At 43.6% G+C, this 24,570-nt stretch overlaps 1 protein-coding gene across 1 annotated transcript in view; it reads left to right on the top strand.

The window, feature by feature from the left end:
* Positions 1–24,570, top strand: part of LOC146513329 (sodium channel protein type 4 subunit alpha B-like) — a 47,999-nt gene that overhangs the window by 2,857 nt on the left and 20,572 nt on the right. The window contains exons 4-22 of the mRNA XM_085166442.1: positions 391–501; positions 597–676; positions 2,589–2,717; positions 3,481–3,566; positions 5,267–5,467; positions 5,957–6,020; positions 6,094–6,235; positions 6,324–6,527; positions 12,559–12,658; positions 12,837–13,066; positions 13,688–13,759; positions 13,845–13,940; positions 14,008–14,355; positions 14,445–14,610; positions 15,828–16,000; positions 16,575–16,638; positions 17,465–17,619; positions 18,918–19,091; positions 23,798–23,899. Coding sequence (XP_085022568.1) covers positions 391–501; positions 597–676; positions 2,589–2,717; positions 3,481–3,566; positions 5,267–5,467; positions 5,957–6,020; positions 6,094–6,235; positions 6,324–6,527; positions 12,559–12,658; positions 12,837–13,066; positions 13,688–13,759; positions 13,845–13,940; positions 14,008–14,355; positions 14,445–14,610; positions 15,828–16,000; positions 16,575–16,638; positions 17,465–17,619; positions 18,918–19,091; positions 23,798–23,899 — 2,697 coding nt within the window. The remainder of the gene's footprint in view (positions 1–390; positions 502–596; positions 677–2,588; positions 2,718–3,480; positions 3,567–5,266; positions 5,468–5,956; positions 6,021–6,093; positions 6,236–6,323; positions 6,528–12,558; positions 12,659–12,836; positions 13,067–13,687; positions 13,760–13,844; positions 13,941–14,007; positions 14,356–14,444; positions 14,611–15,827; positions 16,001–16,574; positions 16,639–17,464; positions 17,620–18,917; positions 19,092–23,797; positions 23,900–24,570) is intronic.

Here is a 24,570-nt window from a genome sequence, read left to right as displayed (position 1 = left end):
CCCTCACCCATTTGTCTGTCTCTTACTTGTCTGTCTCTCACCTATCTGTCCCTCACCTGTCTGTCCCTCACCCATTTGTCTGTCTCTTACTTGTCTGTCTCTCACCTGTCTGTCCCTCACCTGTCTGTCCCTCACCCATTTGTCTGTCTCTTACTTGTCTGTCTCTCACCTATCTGTCCCTCACCTGTCTGTCCCTCACCTGTCTGTCCCTCACCCATTTGTCTGTCTCTTACTTGTCTGTCTCTCACCTGTCTGTCCCTCACCTGTCTGTCCCTCACCCATTTGTCTGTCTCTCACCTGTCTGTCCCTCACCCATTTGTCTGTCTCTTACTTGTCTGTCTCTCACCTATCTGTCCCTCACCTGTCTGTCCCTCACCTGTCTCTCTGCAGACCTTCGTGGTTCTCAGTAAAGGAAACATCATTAACAGGTTTAGTGCTGACTCGTCTTGTTACCTGCTGAGTCCATTCAACCCGTTGAGGACCCTCGCCATCAAGACCCTTCTTCATCCATATCCTTTATAATGTCATAGTGTCAGGAGCCTCTGTGTGGTCAGGTTTTAGCTCTCTGGACCAGGTGAGGTGAGTTTTCCCTGAACTTTCACACTTTCTTCAGTATATTCATCCTACTGGCGATCCTGAGCTTCGGTGTTCTGCAGTTCAAATTTCCTGTGGTGACGTAAGACACACACACACACACACACACACACACACACACACACACACACACACATGCACAGATCTTTCATCAGGAGCAGAAAAACACGACAAAGTGATGAACAGATGTGGGCTGTTGATGGCAGCATCGATGAGTCACGGCATGAGAATGGTTTTAAAGTCTAAATCCATGCTAAGGCTCAAAGACAAAGAGCCAGTCTGTCCTCAGTCTGTCCTCAGTCTGACAGCAGCAGCACACAGGGGTCTGTAAAGGTCAAACTGACTTTGCTCGCTGTTGTTGAGACAGGAAATGCTCAGTGTTCTGATATGTGAACAGATTTGTCATACAGACAATTAAGAGATGGCTTAAAAGGCCTGTTGTGATGTTTGCCCATCGAGACAGCTTTTGTGTGACTCGTCCATTTAGGAGAGATCTGCGGTGGAAGTGTTTACCTCCTCTTCAGTATAATGGAAGCACTTTTACTGTCTTGGGCTGGCTGTAGCTCAGGAGGTAGAGCCAACTCAAACTAACTAACTGAAAGTTTGGCGGTTCAGTCCCTGCCTACTCCAGTCTGCATGCCAAAGTATCCTTTGGCAAGAACCCTGAGCTGGTGTGAAAGCTCTCAATCAATCAATCAATCAATCAATCAATCAATCAATCAATCAAGGCTTTATTCGCCACATGCAGGTTGCCCTGCAGTGAAATGGGACCCCCCCCCCCCCCCGACCTTACACACACAACACAGACATCACATGGGGATACAGGTCGGAGATTGGTAGCGTTACAGAAAAACACTGAAATGTACACTACAATGGGAAAGTACAAGAGGAAAAAAGAGACCTCTACTCATGCTGGGCTCCTGGGAGGACAGCATGAGAACAAAAAACCTCCTCTGCACAGAAAGCACGTAAATGTCCACAGCACAACATTATGGAGCACGTGACAAGCCACAGGGTCGGGTGGGGGGTGAGGAGTAATCCGAAGCAAACACAGCAGCCATCCTGCCCTGCAGCTATTATTCCAGCGCTGGCTCAGACCCGCCGTGTTGGCCAGGAGGAAACAAGCATCGAAGGCGTTTGGAAAGGGAGGGGGATGAGTGTGTGCATATCAGTGTAAGTGTATGTGTGTGTGTGTCCATAGTTCAGCTGAGACAGTGTCCTTCGCCCTGCCAGGCTAAGTAAACAGTCTTCCAGCCAACCCAGGTGGCCTTGTAGGGAATGGGAAGGAACAGACTAAACACAGTCGTTATCAGGGTGTTGTTGTTCAGCTCCAGCCTTAAGCCCACAGCTGGTGCCGAAGGGACAGCCGCATTATGATGGTTGTTTTTTCTTTAGTGCGAACAACTCATGAGAATTTCAAAGCTGTTCTTAACACTCCGACACTGGTCTCTCAATCTCCCGTTGGAGAGCCGTGAGCTTCTCCGTGATGTTATCAAACTTGTGCTCCGTGGTCTTGTCATTCTTGTGCTCAAAGAGCAGATTCTGAGACCTCACGACTGCAGTGAGCTGCTCCAAGATGTGATCCAACTTTCGCTCAGAGGTGTTGTTCTGAGTATTCACGGCAGCCATAAGATTCTCCAAGATCTTAACCATGCTGCACTCAGTGAGCCCGTTCTGAGACGTCGCGCCTCGTCCCATTGTTTCAATCCCAGCGGGCAGCCTTGGGGGGGTTTGAACAGCCGGTTCCACTTTCTTAATTCTGGGGGGCCAAGGGCCAAGCCAGCTCCAATCAGCAAGAACCGTGTTATCATGGTTCCGAATAGGTAGATATCTTCAGCGTCCTCGATCCACAGTCCCGCCAGGCACACGATCCTCCATGTCTGCCACCCGTCCATCGTGTATCTGGCAGGGAAAGTCCCTCCAGGGCACTCGGGCTCTCCCGAGCCCAGACTTCTCTGGTGTGAAAGCTCTCTGTCTCACGTTTATGTGAACAGGTACGTGTACATGGCAATCTTCATGTTTGAGGCTCTGGTGAAAGTCGTGGCGAGAGGCTTCTGTGTGGGACGCTTCACCTTCCTCAGAGATCCCTGGAACTGGCTGGACATCATCATCATCAGCACCCTGTAAGGCTCAATAACACACCTCACACTCTCACACAGACTGTATGTAAAGCCATGAATCTGCATTCTTTCTAATGACCAGCAGGGGGCAACTTCAGGTTGCAAAAACAAAATTCAGCGTAATCTGTTTTAGATTAATTGGAAAACGGCTGACATGAAGTTGGTGAGACTCTGCCGTGATTCTCCGACACGTACAGTTATTGGAAAAGAAAGTTTTCACAGGACGATCCTGAGAAAAAAACAAGTCCAGCCTTATTGCCTTCATGGGAATTAAGAGGGGAAGCAGCAGCCAGGTGCTCCTAATCGAGCCAGACTGATTAGTCATACAGAAAATGATCACATCAAGCTGTTGCTGCTGAAGGTGTCTCTCCAAGCTACTCATTGATGAGGTACAATTAGGACTGTTTATACTGTGAGTTTGTTAATGGAAGAGTCAAAGGAGCTTGCAAAGAAAAGCGTCTGGACTTCTTTAAGAAGTCCAGACGCTTTTCTTTGCAAGCTCCTTTGACTACAATGACCTGGATGACTGAGAACCTTCACAGACTTAATGGAAGAGCTTTGATCACTTCTTTAACCTCCTAGGACCTTTTTAGATTTATATTAGGACACTAACTGTCACGTCCTTATCACCGGCTTTGCTTCTGTATGTTCTGCTCCACACACTTTGGCTTTTTCCTGTAAATGTCTTTATGTTTTACAGCTGCTTTAATCACTGCTTCATGATGATGATGATGATGATGGTGATGATGATGACTCTGTGTCTCAGATTGGTGTCACAGGTCGTAGATTTGGGGAAGTTTGCTGTGCTGATGACGATTTCTCTGCTGCTGAAGATCTTCACATGCAGCCAAGGTGTGTGTGTGTCTGTGTGTGCATGCGTGCGCATGCGTGTGTGCGCATACGTGTGTGTCACGCATGTGTCTATGTGCGTGTGTGCGTGCGTGCGCATGCGTGTGTGTGTGTGCGCGCGTGTGTGTCTGTGTGTGCGTGCGTGTGTGTGTGTGCATGCGTGTCTATGTGTGTGTGCACGTGTGTCTGTGTGTGCGTGCGTGTGTGTGTGTGCGTGTCTGTGTGTGTGTGCGTGTCTGTGTGTGCGTGCGTGTCTGTGTGTGCGTGCGTGTCTGTGTGTGCGTGCGTGTCTGTGTGTGCGTGCGTGTGTGCGCGTGTGTGTCTGTGTGTGCATGCGTGTGTGCGCGTGTGTGTCTGTGTGTGCGTGCGTGTGTGTGTGCGCGTGTGTGTCTGTGTGTGCGTGCGTGTCTGTGTGCGCGTGTGTGTCTGTGTGTGCGTGCGTGTGTGTGTGCGTGTGTGTGTGCGTGTGTGCGCATACGTGTGTGTCACGCATGTGTCTATGTGCGTGTGTGCGTGCGTGCGCATGCGTGTGTGTGTGCGCGTGTGTGTCTGTGTGTGTGCGTGTGTGCGCATACGTGTGTGTCACGCATGTGTCTGTGTGTAGGTGTGTGTGTGTGTCTGTGTGTGTGCGTGTGTCTGTGTGTGTAGGTGTGTGTCTGTGTGTGCGTGCGTAGGTGTGTGTGTCTGTGTGTGCGTGCGTAGGTGTGTGTGTCTGTGTGTGTGTCTGTGTGTGCGTGCGTGTGTGTGCGTGTCTATGTGTGTGTGCGTGTCTATGTGTGTGTGCGTGTCTGTGTGTGTGCGTGTGTGTGTGTGTGCGTGTCTGTGTGCGTGTGTGTGTCTGTGCGTGTGTGCGTGTGTGTGTCTGTGCGTGTGTGTGTGTGTGCGTGTGTGTGTCTGTGCGTGTGTGTGTGTGTGCGTGTGTGTGCGCATACGTGTGTGTCACGCATGTGTCTGTGTGTAGGTGTGTGTGCGTGTGTCTGTGTGTGCGTGCGTAGGTGTGCGTGTCTGTGTGTGTAGGTGTGTGTGCGTGTCTGTGTGTGTGTCTGTGTGTGCGTGCGTGTGTGTGTGTCTATGTGTGTGTGTGTGCGTGCGTGTCTATGTGTGTGCGTGCGTGTCTATGTGTGTGTGTGTGTGTGTGTGCGTGTCTGTGTCTATGTGTGTGTGTGTGCGTGCGTGTCTATGTGTGTGCGTGCGTGTCTATGTGTGTGCGTGCGTGTCTATGTGTGCGTGCGTGTGTGTGTGCGTGTCTGTGTCTATGTGCGTGTCTGTGTCTATGTGTGTGTGCGTGTGTGCGTCTATGTGTGTGTGCGTGTGTGCGTGTCTATGTGTGTGCGTCTGTGTGTGTGCGTGTGTGCGTGTGTGCGTGTCTATGTGTGTGTGTCTGTGTGTGTGTCTCTGTGTGTGTGTGTGTGTGTGTGTCTGTGTGTGTGTGTGTGTCTGTGTGTGTGTGTGTGCGTGTGTGTGTGTGTGTGCGTGTCTGTGTCTATGTGTGTGCGTGCGTGTGTGCGTCTATGTGTGTCTGTGTGTGTGCGTGTGTGCGTGTCTATGTGTGTCTGTGTGTGTGCGTGTGTGTGTGCGTGCGTGTCTATGTGTGTGTGTGCGTGCGTGTGTGCGTGCGTGCGCATGTGTGTGTGTGCGTGTATGTGTGTGTGTATCTGTGCGTGCATGCGACTTGTATTCACAGCGTGGGGCTGTCTTTACAGGTCTGAAGAAGACGGTCGAAGCTCTTGTCCAATCGGTGAAGAGGCTTGATTGTGTCATCATCCTGACGTTGTTCTGCCTGAGCATCTTGGCTATGATTGGTTTACAGCTCTTCATGGGAACCCTGAATAACAAATGTGTCATCTGGTGGATGAACACAAACACGACAGAATTCGATTTCCACAACCACACCACCTCTCCAGGTATGATGGTCGTACCACATCCTGATTGGCAGGTTAGCCTTTTAAGACAGTTAGATAGACTCGCAGGTCTTCTTCCAACATTACAATGAAAGCAGTGGAAAGAGATCTCATGTGAGATCAGGTGAACCTCTGAGGTCCAAAAACAGTTTTATTTGTTGTTATCAGATTTTAAAATCAATAATGTAGATGCTGAAAATTGCAGCGTAAATGTGACCTGTAATCTGTTATTGAGAGCATTTCCTGGCTCAGTGATGTATTAAACATGTCCGTGACGACAGTTCTGCAGCACAGTCCCTCAGTGCTCGTCCAGGGATGTTATCAGGACCTGGGGCTCTGCGAGAATTGATCCTGGTATTAGAAAGTTTAGAAATGTTCAGCTGGCTTTGTAGTGCAGACTTCAGCACCTGTCATCGTCGCCACCCCTGCCCTTAAATTAGAAAGGTGAAACATGATCTGTTTGTACGGTTTGGATGTCTGTCTGCCTTCTAGCAAACTATTACTACATTCCTGGACATCCTGATCCTGTGGTGTGTGGAAACCGGTCAGACGCTGGGTAAGTAAACATGAGTCTCTTTCATTCACTGACAACAACAACAATAAAAACAAACTGTTTTTTATGTGTTCAGGGGCTGTCCAGATGGTTTCACCTGTGTGAGCGCAGGAAGTAACCCAAACTTCGGATACACCAGCTACGACTCGTTTTTCTGGTCTCTGATGTCACTTTTCAGACTCATGATGAATGATTACTGGGAAGGCCTGATGCAGTTGGTCAGTAACTCACTGATGACCACATGCAGGCTCCTCCCACTACTCCGGTTGTCTCATCTGTGTCTCTCACCTGTCTGTCCCTTTGCAGACGTTGCGAGCTGCAGGAAAATCCTATCTGATCGTCTTTCTGTTCGTCTTCTTCCCGGGTTGTTTCTTCCTGCTCAGTCTCATTGTGGCGGTGGTTGTCATGACACGAGCGGAGCAAGAAGAGACTCAAGATGCCGAGGCCATACAAAGAGAAGAGGAGTTCGGACGGATTGTGGAGGTGCTGAAGAGGAGAGAGGAGGAGGAGGTCAGTAAGGACTCTCTGTAGTCATTAGAACAACAAGTCCTCACTGCTTCCACAGGAATTAGGAGGGCAATGAGCAGCCAAATACTAATCAGATTTAGTTCATTGGTTGGTCATCAGTAAGGACTGGGTGCTGCACCTTCAAAAACACAAAAGCAGGAATCAATGATCCACACACGCGAATAAAGTTGCTTCTTATTTACTGAACCTTGTGTCACATGTTATTGAATTTTGAATTTGAAATGTTTATTTCAGTCAACAACAACAACAACAGATTATAATTTTACATAAAAGTACTCACAAACAGTAACCGAAAAAGGAATAGGCTGAAGCCTCGTGGCTTATACTTATCCTCTCCCTTACCCCCATAGAAATAATCAAATCCTTAACCAAGAAAATAAATAGCATTAATAAATAAGTTGTATAACAGTTTGAAAAGAAATCAATGATAAAGAAATTAAGAAATTAAATCAACACAAACCTTTTTTAACAAACCAAATTTCTATAACCTTGTATAATACTAATTTTTAAAATCTTCCTGAAGAATGACAAAGAAAAACACATCTTCAGTTCATCATTAAGTCCATTCCATAATTTCACTCCCAAAACTGACACACATCTATACTTAACATTGGTTCTCACTTTAGGCATTTCAAACTTATAAGACCCCCTCAAATCATATTTTCCATCTCTTAGTTGAAACATACTTAAAATACAAATTGGAACATTCTTTTTAATCACACGATATATAATTTCTAAAGTTTTAGAATATATAATGTCCATGAATTTTAACATAGATGATCCTACAAAAAACTGGTTGGTTGACTCCCTATATCCAACTTTATTTATTATTCTAATAGCTCTTTTTTGCAATTTAAATATTGAATCCAAATATGTTTTGTATGTGTTCCCCCAAATTTCTGCACAGTAGGTCATATAAGGCAAACAAAGGGAAGTATACAATAAATAAAGGCAGTTTTTATTCAAAAAATCTCGTTTTATAAAGAATAGAAATAGACTTGGATAATTTCCGTTTCACATGTTCTATGTGGGGCTTCCAACAAAGTTTATCATCAATAATTACTCCTAAAAATTTTGTCTCATATACTCTTTCAATTTCCACATTATTTAAATTCAATTTTACTTTAATATTACTTTTACTACCTCCAAATAACATAAATTTTGTTTTACTTTCATTCAATGATAGTCTATTAAATACAAACCATCTATTTAACTTCATGAGTTCTGTTTCCACTGTTTTCAGTAATTTCTTTATGTCTTTTCCAGAGCAAAATAAGTTTGTATCATCAGCAAACATCACATATTTTAAAGTATCACTGGCTGTACAAATATCATTTATATAAAGTAAAAATAACTTAGGTCCCAAAACAGATCTCCAGAACTCCACAAGTTACTTTTCTAAGTTTAGATTTCATGTTATTAACACTCACATATTGGAACCTATTATTCAAGTAACTATTTAACCAAAATTGTACAACACCTCTTAAACCATACCTTTCACACTTCTGTAAAAGTAAAGAATGATCTATCGTATCAAAGGCTTTACGTAAATCAATAAACACACCTATTCCAAACTGTTTTTCATCCACAACCGTTGTAATATTTTCAATAAATTCCATCACAGCTAGAGATGTTGAGCGATTTCTTCTAAACCCATACTGATGATCATTCAATAAATCATATTTATCAATAAAAGAATCTAGTTTGTTTGCAAATAGTTTTTCAAGAATCTTTGAAAACTGAGGCAGTAAAGATACGGTCTATAGTTTGACACAATCTGTTTATCACCAGTTTTATATAGTGGGATCACTTTGGCAATTTTCATTTTATCTGGAAAAATTCCAGTTTGAAATGATTTGTTACAAATATATGTTAACGGTTGAAGGACACTATGAAGAACTTCTTTAATTAGCGACATGTCAAGGTCGTCACAATCCATGGATTTTTTACTCTTGAATTTACTCACCACTTCTACAATGTCACTCTCACAGACTCCACCAAGAAACATTGAGCTACATTTAGAAGAAGTAGAATCTACTTTCTCCTGGTACAGAAATCTCTTTTGCCAAGTTGGGACCTACATTAACAAAGTAATCATTAAATTCATTAACGATGCTCTCAGTATTCTCAATCACTACATTACCTCTTGTTACAATACGTGTTGGAGAACATATATTATGTTGATTTTTTATTATCCTATTTAATACACTCCAGGTAGCCTTAATATTACTTTTATGTTTTTGAAGCAGCTGTTCATAATATCTTTTCTTTTCATATCGCATAATAGATGTTAATTTATTTCGATATTTCTTATATTTGTCTTCATTTTCCTTTGTTCTATTTGTCAAAAAAATCCTGTATAACCTATTTTTCTTTTTACAGGCTCTTTCCAGGCCTTGTGTAAACCATGGTTTTTTCTTTTTATAATTTCCAGAAAACTTTTTAATTGGACAATGGCTGTCATAGATTGACAAAAATATATCCAAAAATGCATTGTATGCATCATTAGTGTCTTCCACATAAACTTTTTGCCAGTCATAATTTTCTAAGTCTGTTTTAAAAGCTGCAATTTGTTCTGGTGTTTTTATTCTACCACTGTAATCAATTTGCTTTTCCTCTTGAAAATGTAGTTGATTGTTCATTTCAAACACTGAAAAGACAGGCAAGTGATCACTTACATCTGTGACTAACAGTCCACTATGTATCTTGCCGTCTATCTTATTGACAAAAATATTGTCGATCAAAGTGGCACTATCCATCGTTATTCTGCTCGGCTTTAGAATCAACGGATGGAATCCAAAACTAAACATTGTATCAATAAATTCTGAAGTCTTATTATGGTCGTTTACCTTCAATAGATCAATGTTAAAATCACCACAAAAAAAAGTCACCTTCTCCTTGTGTTTTTCTAATATTACAGAAATTTCTTTAGTAAACTGATCTATACAGGATGCAGGTGTACGATAAATGCAGCTAACTAATATGTTTTTCGATCTTTCAACCTGAATTTCAATGGTTAAACATTCCATCAAGTTATCAATCACAGCAGTCATATTGTTAACAACTTTACACTTAAGATATGAAAAAACAAACATAGCAACACCTCCTCCTCTTCTGTTCTTCCTATTTTGCCAAAACATTTCATAGCCCTCTAGTCCATCTTGCAATTCTTTGTCGTCATTCAACCATGTTTCTGAAATTGCTACCACTGCAAACTTATTTTGGAATTGATCAAGATACGCTTTGATTTTAGAAAAATTACTGTAAAGACTCCGACTGTTAAAGTGGATTAATGAAAAACCTTTTAACTTGGGATCCAACTCTTCCCCATTATAATATTCACATGTCATATCAACATTCTGATAGAGGTGGATATCTGGATCAATACTATTGTCCAACTCATAAAATTTATAATCATAAGATCCAAAATATTCCATTTTTTGCCTTTTTTTTTTTTTTTGTTCACACATTCACATGCATAATTATTTTTCTCACACTTATCAAATATTGTTCATATCACAGTCAGCAGCACAATTCTTTTCTACACTGAACTCTATTTCTTTTGTTTAAATCTCTCAAGATCTGCAATGTCTCTGACAACAATTACTTTAGCTTGTTCTGGTGTCCCATTAAGTCTTATGAATACCTTACAGTTCCTGGTCCAGGTATCTTGGATGTGCCTTTCCTTCTTCAATAGTCTTGCCTGTCGTGCAATTTCAGCATTTCTCTTGGTGAGATGCTCATTCACATATACGCCGGTTCCCTTTAACTTCTTTCCCATCTTTAACAGTTCAACTTTATATTTCCTGTTCACAAATCGTAGTATGATAGTTGGCATCTTGGTATGTTTTTGTGGAATAGTATGACATGCAGCTATGTTTTTGCTATCCAAAAGAATGTCTTTGTCTTTGAAAAACTGAATAACTTGCTGCTCAAGCAAATCCTTTTCAGCTCTTGGTGCATCTTCCCCCTCCTTGTCACCTGCTGTACTCCGTGCATAGGTGTAGTGATTTGTCTTTAGTCCAGAAATAATCACATCTTCCATTCTTGTATACTGCTCCAAATCTTCAACTCTTTTTTTCCAGCTCTTCAATCTTCTTGTCTTTTTCCTTAATCACAATCTTCAGTTGTCTTACTTCTTCAATTAAGTCCAGTAGTCCTGCTTGCTGTTTCACCACCTTACTCAATTCCTCTGACATGAAGTTAAGAGACTTCTTAACTTCTTCAATATCTTCTGTTAGCCTCTTAGTTGTCATGTTTCTTGATCACCAATTTAAATTCTTAGAAGACAAAAATGAATTCCAGGCTCCAGGTAATCCAATAAGCCAGGTGTTACTTGTGGAGCACATTTGATGAAAAAAAAGGACCCTAAACCTCAAAGTTTGTGGAAATACTCACACAAAATGAAGCATAACTTCTTTGTGAAGATACAAGTCTTAACCAATCTTTTAGATGTTAAGTTCTTTTCGTGATGTTTGTTGGATTGCTAAGAGTAACAAACACAGTTTTCCCAATAAGCAGCCATCTTGGTTTCACATCCCTATGTACAGGTGTAACTTTTTTACATCTACCTAACTTACAGACCTCTCTTCTTCTAAATTCTTACATTTATCTCGACTTCTGGAACAGACTCAATACCGCTGTTGGGTCTGCGCTACAGCAGGCCCGCTGGTTCAGACTGATTCCCGTGAAGAAAGAAATACCGAACAGCAATCGATCGGTTTTCACATGCTACAGCAAGGGGAGGATCTCGGGGCAGCCCTTCTGCCCTCGAGCTCAGATTACTCCAAAGAACCAGCCCCCGCTTGCAGCCTTTTCTTTGTGTGACACACAGTTTACACAAACACCCATTGTAAAAACCCTATGGTCACAAAAGGTTAAAACAGTGTGTGTGTGTGTGTGTGTGTGTGTGTGCGAGCATGTTTGTGTCTGCATGTGAGTGAGTGTGTGTGGATGGGGGTACGTTTGTGTGACTTCCTGCTGAGGATGTGCCTACAGTTACACTATAGCCCCCCCTCACCATTCAACAGGCTGGGGAGGGCAACAGAAACAGAAGAATGTCTCTGAGCATACAGTTTAAGGCCAGGCTTACAAATTTAAGTACAATAATGGCAACATTTAACAATTTCAGCCTATCAACCGCCTTTCCTGGCCTCGCTAGTATAGCAACACACAATGCCCTATCTCAACAATCAACCTACTCTGTGCGCTTCTCCGGAGAAATAAACTTAAGACGCCTGTACTAATAATAACTGTTATGCATATATAAACAAATGATTCATTATGATACCACACTGGGCATTGCAGCAAATTCACAGCAAGAAAGGATGCTCAGAGAAACCCCAGGTACTGTGGCTGAGGTCCAACAGCCCCATCTCAGACTCTACAGGCCTCATTGAGCAGGTTGATGGGCTCCATGGCCACGACAATAGGGAGATCAGAATCGCCTTTATTGGCCGTGTATATGCGCAGACACATACAAGGAATTTGGTTCCGGTAGATGACGACTCTCAAGCACAGCCATGTAAATCACAACAATGTAAACAATACAATAGAAACAATATAAAATAACCATAAGGTGTGTGTCTCTTGGAGGAGAGCCACACCAACAGCTGAGCTCTGACAGCTTTCGTAGAGCACTGGCACACTAGGCCCAGGTGTTGCTAAAACATTCCACACCTGTACAAAATATACTGGAATAACACGAGTAGGTCTGTTATCAGGCTTTAGTTCTGTTCATGTATCAAACACGTCCTATTCTTCATCAAAATATCCTTCCTTCTGTGTCTAGCATGTGACTGATCCTGCAGACCTGTCGGCAGCTGATGCCAGTGTGCATTTAAAATCCAGCTGTTCCAAAAACCTTTCACCAGTTTCTTCTCAACTTATTGTGTCAGCCATGACCTTTCTGAGACAAAATAACCCTGTTTGGAAACTGTTCAGAGTACTGTGGGATGGCTCTGCTGAAATCGTCATTTAGCATAACTGAGTTTGGGTGTTTTGTTATGGACGGCAGGCTTCCAGCACGGTAGAGACTCCAGAGCAACAGGACTCACTGCAGAAGAAGAAATCAGCTGCCGGTATACGAGCTACTAAGCAAGAATACGTTGAAGGTAAACAGATATTTACCTCCACCTCTTTAACCTCCACCTTCTTTCATTGGGACATGACATTACAACACGCTCTGTTAATGAGAGCAGTCACAGGTACACAAACACGAAGAGCCGAGGCTCTGCAGACAACTTAATGCTGACTCAGTTTGTGGCCTCACAGAGTAGCTTTGTGTTGCAGAGGCAGAGGAGCACCACCGGCCTTTGTGCTGCACCTGCGCTGACGCCTTGCTGAAGGGGGACTGTTGTGGCTGCTGGCGATGGCTCAAACAGCAGTTTCACACCTTCATCACGAACCCTTTCTTTGACCTGGTCATCATCATCTGCATCATTGTTAGCACCATCTTCACAGCCATGGAACATTACCCTATGTTCATGGAGTTCATGGAGACCCTGGTCATTGCTGATCTGGTGAGTGTTGAAGAAGTGTCTGCAGATCCTGTTATCTCCTACTTGGTTAATTCAATGGCAGCTTCTTCACTGCAGGCTAAAATCAGGACTTTTCCATTCTGCTCCCTTAGTTTGGTGTAAACTTGATCAGTCGCAGGGACCATATGTTCTTCTTCGATGTGCCTACATGACCAATTTAGTGATGAATGCTTTTAGCGGGTTCTTCAGCCACCTAGCAAGAGTGGTTTAAAATGTCCACTCAGAGCAACTACATCACAAATGATAACAAACCAATGGTACAAACCTGTAAACGACCTGCATAACTGAGAGGAAAAGCAGCACAGTGAGGTAAAAATGTAACGGGGGTACAGTATAAACCTCTGGCAAGTCTCGAGAAAAGTAAAGATAAGCTGGGATTCAGAGGGAGCTTTGCTGAGGTTTATTCAAACACCGTGAGTCTTTTTGCAGTAACAGTGATGCCTGGTCAGAGTGATCTACCTTTACATGGGTGACATTTCTTCTACTTCTGCACGGGACTCGGTGTGTTCGAGGTTTTTCATCTGCTTGTCTGCCGATGGTTGGATGAATTGGATGCAAAACACGCTTCTACCCTGTGACCTCTGACCCCTTTGAACTGTGCAGGTCTTCCATGGGATCTTTGCAGCTGAGATGATCATCAAACTTGTCGCACTGGGCCTGCATGGATACTTCCAGGTCAAATTTGTAGTTTCTTCTCAACAGTTCAGCGATCTGCCATTTTCAAAGAAACATTTGTGATTGTTTGTTGTCGTGATTACAGGTGCGCTGGCATATCTTCGACTTTATCCTCGTCATCATTTCTCTGGTGCAGCTGGGACTGGCTGACGTTGTTGAGGGTCTGCGCATTTTTCTTCCGGTTAGTATAACATCACCATTACCGTCACCATCATCATCTGTTCTCACGTATCTTTCTGTTTGTCCAGTTTCGAGTGTTTAGGCTGGCCCGTTGGTGGCCGATGCTCCACAGGTTTTTGAAGATCGTCTGGGCCTCAGTGGGGAACCTGACTCTGGTTCTCTTCATCACGGTCTTCATGTTCTCTGTGGCGGGCGTGCAGCTGTTCCAGTCGGACTACAAAGCTAACGTCTGTCGCATTTCTTATGACTGCCAGCTTCCTCGTTGGCATATGGCAGACTTTTTCCACACCTTCATGCTTGTCTTCAGGGTCTTGTGTGGACTGTGTTTAGAGTCTTTATGGGATTGCATGGAGGTCTCGAATGATGGCATGTGTGTGACCTTCTTCATGATTGTCCTGATTGTTGGAAAGCTGCTGGTGAGTCTCTTTACACTCAACAACCTAGAATGACCCAGTCCACCTTAGCCCATCAGGAGTTTTTGAATGAGTTCCTGGTCTGTTTGCAGATCCTACATCTGTTCCTGAATTTATTGTTCATCAATGATCAGCTGGTGGATTCAGAAGACAAAACAACAAACATCCTGCAGAGTACCGTGAAACAGACCAGAACCTGGATCCTCAAGAGTATCTGGACTTTGTGGGGGAAGAACAACGCTGACCAAGATCACAAAGGTGGTTTTTGTTTGTATATTTGTCTTTGTAGGTTCTCAGTTATCCAGGTCACAGTAATCCAAGGAGCTTGTTTTGTGCCATTACTTTATTGTTGTTTTGGGGGTCTGCATTATTAACATGGAATGTAGATATAACACTGGCACAGCCACAATGAGGTAACATATTAGTCAAAGTCAAGCTAAACTTTATTGTCATCTCCGCTAAATGGCAAAAAGTAAATGGCCTTTATTTGTATAGTGCTTTACTTAGTCCCCTATGGACCAAAAGCACTTTACACTGCATTCAGTCATCCGCCCATTCACACACTGGTGATGGCAAGCTACATTGTAGCCACAGCTGAGGGTCCGGTTACATCAGTGCACACATGGGCCACAAGCTTCTTGGATGAGAGCTGAAACGTCTTCAAGCAACATAAAGAATTCCAGACGCTTTTTTTTTTGCAAGCTCCTTTGACTCTACAAGACTTTGCTGGTTCTTCAAATATTCAATAAAAACATGTATGCTAATTCATAACGAAGACCCCCCGATGTCTGCAGAGCTGTTGAAAAGGCTCTGGAGGTCCCTGTATTGAGCACGTAAACCTGTGACACAAAAAAATCACAAAACTCAGACGACCACAGACTGTTTTCCTTCGTGGTGATGAAGGAAAACGCTGGCTGGCATGTAAAAGGGCATTTATTCCCTTCAAGGACCGGAAGCTCCATAAAGCACCCCCCCATTAGCCAAACCCATCTGTTCTCTGATTGGTTAGTTAAATTTGTGATTGACATGACATTGGCCAATCAGATGAAAGGAAGAAAAATAGGGTCAAAATGCGCACTTCTAACTTGTAACTTGAGTGCAGAGTTTCACACGTGTTTTTTGGATAAGTCCACAAACAAATTCTTTTTACACATACAAATCCTGATTTACAAGTACAAAACTGATTTACAAGTACAAAATATTTATGACCACAATTTGAGCCAATACATTTTCTCATATACTTCCAAATGTTCAGGTTTCTTTTACAACCAGAGGAGTCGCCACCTGCTGGACATTAGAGAGACTGCAGGTTTGAGGCAGTGTTGCCTTCATGTTTCAGGTCATCCTCACACATACTCTGTTGTTAGTGGTTTATTTTTTTTTCTGTGGATCGTATTTGGATTTCTGTGTCTTTTTTAAGTTTTAGATTTAGAGCTTTTAATTTGAAAAGATTTTCATGTTTTCCTCATTTGCAGGTGACACTGAAAAAGACAACAAGGAGGAGCATCTGGCCTTAAGCTCTGTGAGCTCAGATCAGCTGACCCTCGATGATAACCACACGAACATGGCCGCCTGGGAGGCCCCCGTCGCTGTGGCTGAGATCGAGTTTAGGACGCCTGAAAATGCACAAGAAAAGGAGACGCAGCATGTAAAGCAGATTCTACTGTTTTTGATCCTAGAGCAGAATTTCATGTTAAAAGTAAATACTGATGTGTGACGCAGCTTCGGCCTCGAGTATGAACAGCAGATAAACATGTTTGTGTATTTATTATTACACAGTGCTATTTTCCTCACTGTGATCCCTGTGCATGAAGAACATCTCTCCACACTCGATGCGACCGCAGCATCATCAGAGCTTCAGCATAACTGCAGTTGTCTTTATGATGAATTGAGTGAAACACAGCGATGAGACTGCTTTCACACACACATCCACAGCACACAGGTTTAAAGCAGACGACTGGACCGTGTAAAGTTCAGGTTTTAGTTTGAAATTCATCAGCAGCTGCTGATGTTAAAATCACTGCAACAGTTTAAAGAAGCTGCAGGTGATCATCAGACTTTTACAGGACTGAAATCAGCCATCCTGAATTCACAGACACAGTAAAGACCCGAGACATAAACCGCGTGAGGTTTCAGAGTGTGAACACTTAGTCCGGTGACAGTATTTTAAAGTAACTAGGACATTAAAGTTTATTTATGTTTGTGAACTTCTGTGTCTGCAGTGTGACGTCATGCAGAAATGTAAAGATGAAACTCATCCAGAACCTGAGAACTGCTGCTGCAACAGTATGAGCACACACACACTGTTATATCAAATTATTATATGTAAAATAGTTTAAACCTGCAGTGACAAACCTTTGTCTCCCTCTTCTGGCAGTGAGAGTAATTACGTAAATGCTGAGCTTTGGTAAACGTGTTCATGTTTCACCATATTTGGATCACACAGACTCGGATACCTGCTAATTAGTGTTCAGTAACATCCAAATAAAATCCTCAAGTGTCAGTCCCTGAAACTGGACCTCAGACGTCTTGAATGTCTGTTGGTCCAGTTAACCTCACAGCAGCCATATTATTGGTCAGATGATTGTAATAAAAATGATCCAAAAGGCTCCAACAGCACAAACACGGTCCAGAGGTCCAGTTCAGGGACTGCAATTGGCAGACAGCTAGCAGCTACACCCGCCTGTGTCACCATCCACCTGTTAGTCAAAGAGGCCACGCCCCTAATAATGCCAACTTTAAGGCTCAATACAAACCTTCTCTCACTCTCTTACAGTTGTCATGAAAGGGGGAAATTATGGATATGGATTTGGTCTCAGGCTGTAAACATGTTTATTTGTGCTGTAAAGTTTTAACATAGGGACATGTTAAATCTATGGGGACTGGCTCACTGCTGGAGCCTCTGCTAGAGGAACTGCAGCTTTTGGTTCTTCTGTGCATGATTTAGTTTTCAGTGCCTCAGTTTGATGGATGATGTAGACCCAATTTAAAAGTTCAACAAACTGTGACATACAGAGATGATATCAAAGTTCCTGCACTGCAGCTGTAACAGTTTCCGTTACATCAAGAGAACAGAAGCCAATCAGTCAGCAACGCCTCCGATGTGTTTCAGGCTGTTACATCTGCTGTCCGTTCCTGGAAATAGACACATCCCAGGGTACCGGCAGGGTCTGGTCTAACTTCAGGAGAGCCTGCCTCTGCATTGTGCAACACAAATTCTTTGAGGGCTTCATCGTCTTCATCATCCTGCTGAGCTGTGCAGCTCTGGTAAACAGACATTGTCAATACATATTTGACAATATACATCATGAATTCATGTCACATTCAAACCCTGAACTCACTCGGACATGAACACGTTTTATCTTCCTGGCTTAACTCCACACTGAAACCACTGAGCTAAACATACGGCACTGATAGCGACCTGCATGAACCCACCGACAATTGATTTGGTTTTTGAAATCACTTTTGGATCAGTGTCTTGATGCATGCTCAATCCTCCAGGTAAGTAAATCCCAAAGGTTGAATCTGTACACCTGGTCGTAACGTTTTCAGGAGAAACTTTCATCATCAGGGGACTTCTTCAGTCTAAGCTGACTGCAGGTCTCCAACCATATAAACAGGACATTTGCACACTGACTGAAACTAGCACCACTGAAGGAACAATGGGCTGGGAGGTCAGTTCCTTGATCATTAATATGCAAAGACCTTTTATCAAAAACGATTGATCAATAACCATGAGTACCATTCACAGAGAGTTGGGGAATGGCTGCAATCACAGCATGTAAGATGGTGACAGATGTACCCTTAGGCCCCTCCTCCATTCAGAGATGGTGTTTCCCTTTTCACGTAAATGGCCTCCTTGACGCCACGCTCAAACCAGCGTTCCTCCCTGTCCAGGATGTTACATCCTCATCATTGAAAGAGTGTCCACTGGCCTGTAGGTGTAAACAGACTGCAGAGTCCTGGCCTGACGAGGTGGCTTTTCTGTGTTGTGTCATCTGCTTGTGCAATCTACTGTTTATAAGGTTGGAAACCTGCAGTCAGCTGAGACTGAAGAAGTCACCTGATGATGATGATGAAACGTTTCTCCCGCTGGAAACGTCCAGATGAACTGAATCAACCTTTTTGGAGCTGTTGGGGTGGTTTCTTGTTCACGGGTAGAAAAGTTATGTCTTATTATTGCAGAGGTGCTGCTCTAAAAGACACAAAACATCCCCTCACTAAGGCGCCAGAGTTGCAGATGATCACAGTCTACAATATTAGAGAGAGGATCACAACAATCAGATGACAAGAGCAGCCCTTGGTGACAGTGGGAAGGAAGAATCCCTTTTTTAACAGAAAGAGACCTCCATCTGAACCAGAATCGGGGAGGAGCAGCCATCTCCTGGATGTGTCGGAGGGTGGTGGGAAAAAACAGAGACAGAAAAGAAGAGCTCATGAAGAACAAACAGGACAGCAGGTCGTCTGTTAAACCAGAAGGTCACACTGCTAGAATGACAGTGGTTGTCCTCAGATCGTCTCATATGCTGCTTGTTGTGAGTAAACAGGTGTGTGTTTGTGAACAGGTTTTTGAGGACATCTACCTGGGGCATCATCCAGTCTTGCAGAGAGTTTTGAAGATGGCAGACCTGGTGTTCACCTTCGTGTTTCTGGTGGAGATGCTACTGAAGTGGATCGCTTTTGGATTCAAGAAATACTTCACAAGCTTCTGGTGCTGGCTCGACTTCCTCATCCTAGATGTAAGAGCACAATCGGCAGCACCGATTATTGGCAGTATTTTACAAAGCCAGTCATGGAGGGACCACAAGCCAGTGTTGTCCTAGTGCTGGTCCCAAGCCTGGGTAAATGGGGAGGGTTGTATCAGTAAGAGCATTCTGACTAAATCTTGGAATGAACGAAAAATGATGTGGGGCATTTAACCATGTGTGGAGCTGGAGATCATAGACCCACCTCAGCATTGGTGATGGCACTGAAGCTAAAGGACGGGCTGTTCATGTCTGAGATGTGGGCGGCTTTGACAGGATGTCAGTATTTGATGTTGTAGTAAAGAAATGGGGTTGTTTCAGTTTGAACAGATAAACTAACAGCACACAGTCAGGCTGGCTAAGATGAACCTGCTGCTGCTGCTTCACTGCTCTCCTGTACAATGAGGTCAGTTCAATTTAATCGAGTTAAATTCAATGTTATTTATATAGCACCAAATCACAACAACAGTTGCCTCAAGGTGCTTTACACTATAAGGTCAAGACCCTACAGTAATGTTAAGGAAACCGAGAAAACCCAACAATAATATGACCCCCTATGAGCAAGCGCTTTGGCAACAGTGGGAAGGAAAAACTCTTAACAGGAAGAAACCTCAAGCAGAACAAGGCTCAGGGAGGGGCGGGGCCATCTGAGGCGGGGCCTGATGATTTAAGACCTTATTGATTTAAGAGTATGTGAGGAGCAGGATTTTGAATTCTGGATTTAACAGGGAGCCAATGAAGGGAAGCCAAAACAGAAATCTGCTCTCTCTTTCTAGTCCCTGTCAGGACTCTTGCTGCGGCATTTTGGATTAACTGAAGGCTTTTCAGTGAGTTTTTTGGACTTCCTGATAATAATGAATTGCAGTAGTCCAGCCTGGAAGTAATAAATGCATGAACTAGTTTTTCAGCGTCACTCTGAGACAGGATATTTCTAACTTTAGAGATGTTGCACAAATGGAAGAAAGCAGTCTTACATATTTGTTTAATAGGTGCGTTGAAGGACATGTCCTGGTAAAACATGACTCCAAGGTTCCTCACAGTGTTACTGGAGGCCAAGGTAATGCCATCCAGAGGAAGAATCTGCTTAGATACCATATTTCTAAGATTTTCAGCGCCGAGTACAATAACCTCAGTTTGATCTGAATTAAGAAGCAGAAAGTTAGCGGCCATCCAGGTCTTTGTCTTTAAGACATTCCTGCAGTTTAACTCATTGGTGTGTGTTATCTGGCTTCATGGACAGATAGAGCTGGGTGTCATCTGCATAGCAGTGTAAATGTATGCTATGTCTTCTAATGATGCTGCCTAAGGGAAGCATGTATAATGTAAACAGAATTGGTCCTAGCACTGAACCCTGTGGAACTCCATAATAACAGTGTGTGAAGAGGACTCTCCATTTACATGCACAAACTGGAGTCTGTTAGATAGAAACCAGAAAGAAAAAGGAAAAGAGAAAACAAAAAAAATTCAAAGTGGAATCCCAGACTAAAACACAAACATATGAGACCAAATAACACAACCCTGGGGGACAAGGCAAAAAGTCCAATATTCAAAGTTTCAGGAGGCCGACCCAGAGGTCAGCGGAACAACAGTCCATAGTTCATTAGTTCAGGGGGCCGACCCGGACAACAGCAGTACAAGAGTTTACACGGTTCAGGTGGCCGACCAGGACGCCAACGGTTCAGTAGTCCATAGTTCAAAGGTTCAGGGGGCTGGCCACGAGTCCAAGGGCGGGCGGCGGCGACGTGGGCGTGTACAAAGACCGGCGGGCGGCTTGGCTGGCGGGCGGCTTGGCTGGCGGGCGGCTTGGCTGGCGGGCGGCGGCGACGTGGGTGTGTGCGACGACCTCTGGCTGGGTCGCGTCGAGACCAGGCGTGGCGACGACATCTGGCTGGGTCGAGACAAGACCAGGTGGCAGCATGGCGGCTGCAGGTGGTGGACCAGGTGGTGACGCTGCAGCATATGTTGCAGGATAGTGGATGGGCTCGGCTGAACCTCCAGCTGGCGAGGCATGTGGCTGGACGGGCTCCTCGGGCCCTCCAGCGGTGGACCAGGTGGTGACTCTGCAGCATATGTTGCAGGATAGTGGACGGGCTCGGCTGAACCTCCAGCTGGCGTGGCATGAGGCTGGACGGGCTCCTCGGGCCCTCCAGCGGACAATGGAAAAGGCTGCACAAACTGCAACTCAGCCCCTGGCTCCAACCTGGCCTGGATTACAGTCCCACAGTGGCTTAGCTGAGCCTCATGGCTAGCATCTCCAGTGCAAACAGTCTTATAATTTGGCTTCTTGGAAGCATAGTTCGTGGCATGATCAATGCACAGAGAAGCTAGATAATTTTGCAAAGGGATAAGATGGTCAGTGGAAGACTTGGCCGAAACATTCTCAGTCTTAGTAATTTCAAAATCATAAACAGTCTTTTTATAGCTGGGCCCATGAACTGGTAAGGCAGTGTTAGTTTTAATATTCACCTTAGAAAAAACATGAGGAGCCAAAATATAGTCACTCACTTCAAACCTTTGTGAGGTACGTTGACGACGTGAACGCCGCTTTTTTCTAGAAGTAGTTGTGACTGAAGCAGGGCTAATTGTGGGGTCTGGCTCCTCATCCTCAGACCACAACCTCGCCAGAAATGAGGCTGGAGATGTGAAGTCTGAACAAGACTGTGAGGGTGAGTGACTAATCCGTGATGGCGAAGAGGAAACTGGCGAGCTGGGGGGCAGTACCGGCACCGAAGGTCCATGACTGGTCAGATCGTTCTGTCACAATCAGCAGGGCTGACTGTGTGTAGAGTGAAGGGTGGACCCAAATGCAGTCGGAAACAAAATGTGAAACGTGACTTGAATAACAGAAAACGAGCCGTTTATTGAGGCTGGCAAAATAACTGTAAACAAAAGGCAAAATGCAAGGCTAACAATAAACTAAACTGGGTGAGCTAAATTAACTAAAAACCTACAACAGGAACATGGACTTGACATAAACTTGACGCAACTTCTTGGCTTGCAAACAAAGCAGACGATCTGACAGTGACACACTGAAAACAGAGGACTTAAATACACAGGAGGTGATTAGGGGAAGTGGGAACACATGGAGGAACAGCTGACTGACATGAGCCTAATGACAGGACAGGGGAAGTGAAACTAAATACAATGAACAAAGAACACACGACTCCTTCAAAATAAAACAGGAAACACTGACACTAGACATGACAACACAAGCTTAACAGACCTAACGTGATGAACGATACAAGAACTCAAACATAGAAACCAAGGAAACAATAAATAATAACTGCCTTTCCTTAACTAAAGCTAAATAGGAATGACACATAAACTAATCACAAATCTAAAATGAGACAAATACAAAATGAACTCAGAGCGCTGGGTCAGAGACCCAGCCTGTGACAGTCAGAGGCCATAAGAAGATCATTTGTAACCTTCACTAAAGCTGTTTCTGTGCTGTGAACTCTATGAGTAGTAAGCAAAGTTTATTTATTAAGTTTATTTATTTATTAAGCACTTTTCACAGAGCCTCTGTACACAAAAGGGTAAAATAAATCTGAACATTAAGTGCTAAAATATTCAATAAAAAGATTTGATAAAACAAAATAAAATAAACAGGTAGTTTTAAAATAAATAAATAAACCTATAATCATCCCAATAAAAGTTCTGAAGCCTGTTTAAACAAAGATTTTAACTACTTTTTAAAAGAGTCCACTAAGTGTAGTTGTGGTGGTAGACTGTTCTACAGCCTTGGTGCCACAGACTGAAAGCCTCTGTGCCCCCTCGTCTTTAGTCATTTACAGGGAACAACCAACAAATCCTGTCTGTGAATGAAGAAAGAAAGCAATGATTTGTCCAAGCTGGAAAACAGGTTATTACAATAGTCTAAAAATAACTTAGAAATGTTACTTAAATGAAATGAACAGCAATATGATGAAGATTTTATATGCAAGTCGAAGCCAGAGAAGAATCCAATATTGCACCCCGTATATGGCTCAACTCCTTGAACGGTCCACCATATACAAGCACAGGTGAGCCCATAAATGGCAGGAAGTAAACATTCATTACTAAATAAGGAAACCAGAATCTTACATGCAAGTGTGCCTGCAGTTAAACACTATAGCTAATAGCATCCCCCACCATGCTAGATGTAGGGATGCAGTTCAAGAAAAGGTTTACAGTTTTAAACACAACAACGACAACTTTTATCAGAATCACTTCAACAGAGGCAATGGTTTGTTCTAACAGAGACCTATCAGATAAGTAAGAAGAAAACCAGTCTAAGGCAGAGCCACATACACCAGCCTGAACCTCAAGCCTGTAAGGCAGAATGTTATGGTAAATGGTATGAAAGGCTGCACTAACACTGGACAGAATGATAGCAGAACAGTCCCCTGCATCAGAAACCATTCAAAGATCATTACAGATTCATTAGTAAAGACCTGATTTTCTACAGTTGAAACCTGACTGAAACTCTTCCAATAAGCCATTCCTCTGCAGATGATCTGTTAGCTGTTGACAACTACTGTTTCAAGAATCTTTGCGATGACATGAAGGCTGGGGATTGGCCTATAATTAGCTAAGACAGCTGGGACAAGGGATTGGTTTTAAGTAATGTTTAACAACTGCCATCTCGAAGGCCTGTGGCTTGTAGCCGATTATTAGAGACAGGTGGATCACATTGTCACCGCTGTGCTGTCTTCTAGGTGTCTCTGTTCTCCCTGATGGGCAACATGCTTGGATACACCAGCCGGCCTCTGAGAGCTCTGAGGACTCTGAGGGTCCCGTCTCGCTTCAAGGGCATGAGGGTGAGGCAGGCACTCATACAGATACAGACATTGCCGAGCAGGATGTAGGTGTACTCTTCTGCTAGAGAAAGATTATCATCATTTTACTTGTTAAATGATTTGTAGGGTTCGTGTGACTTTCTCTTTTGCTCTACTCATCATTATGTTCCCTTTTTAGGAGATTTGACTCCTTAGGCTGTGTCTGTTATTTCCCATAGACACTGAAAGTTTGTCCTATCCATCATCATTCTCCTTATTTGCAGGGCATCTATCCCTAACAGTTTCTTCAATCTCACCCAACTCGGGGAGCGTTCGTCAAACAATCTTTGTTTTCTTATTTCTCGGTTGTCCATCCTACAGACGTGGCCCAGGTATTTTAATCGCTGGTGTAAGCAGAAGGACTTCATCACTTTTGTCTCAGTAATGCGTGCAGGTCTGCATTTGTGAGTTTTAATCACCAACCCGTTATTCAGCCTCCCAAATCTGCATGACCACACAAAAAGAACACACTTTGACGTTCATAGGAAAGTTTTTCCATACTTAAGGAGGTTACTCCACAGACTGGCGGCTGTGCTCCGTTTGCTCAGCCAATCACAAGACTGGGTTCCCCAGGGTGTAGCTGTCCTAATGACGGAGGTGTGAGAGGCGACTGGTCTTACCAGGACTTATCAATGCCTTGTAACCCTAGTATA

Source organism: Neolamprologus multifasciatus, chromosome 7 (genome assembly GCF_963576455.1).
Source record: "Neolamprologus multifasciatus chromosome 7, fNeoMul1.2, whole genome shotgun sequence".
Taxonomy (NCBI): Eukaryota; Metazoa; Chordata; class Actinopteri; order Cichliformes; family Cichlidae; genus Neolamprologus; species Neolamprologus multifasciatus.
Note: the sequence above shows the minus strand (reverse complement) of the source record. Positions and strands in the feature narration are given on the sequence as shown.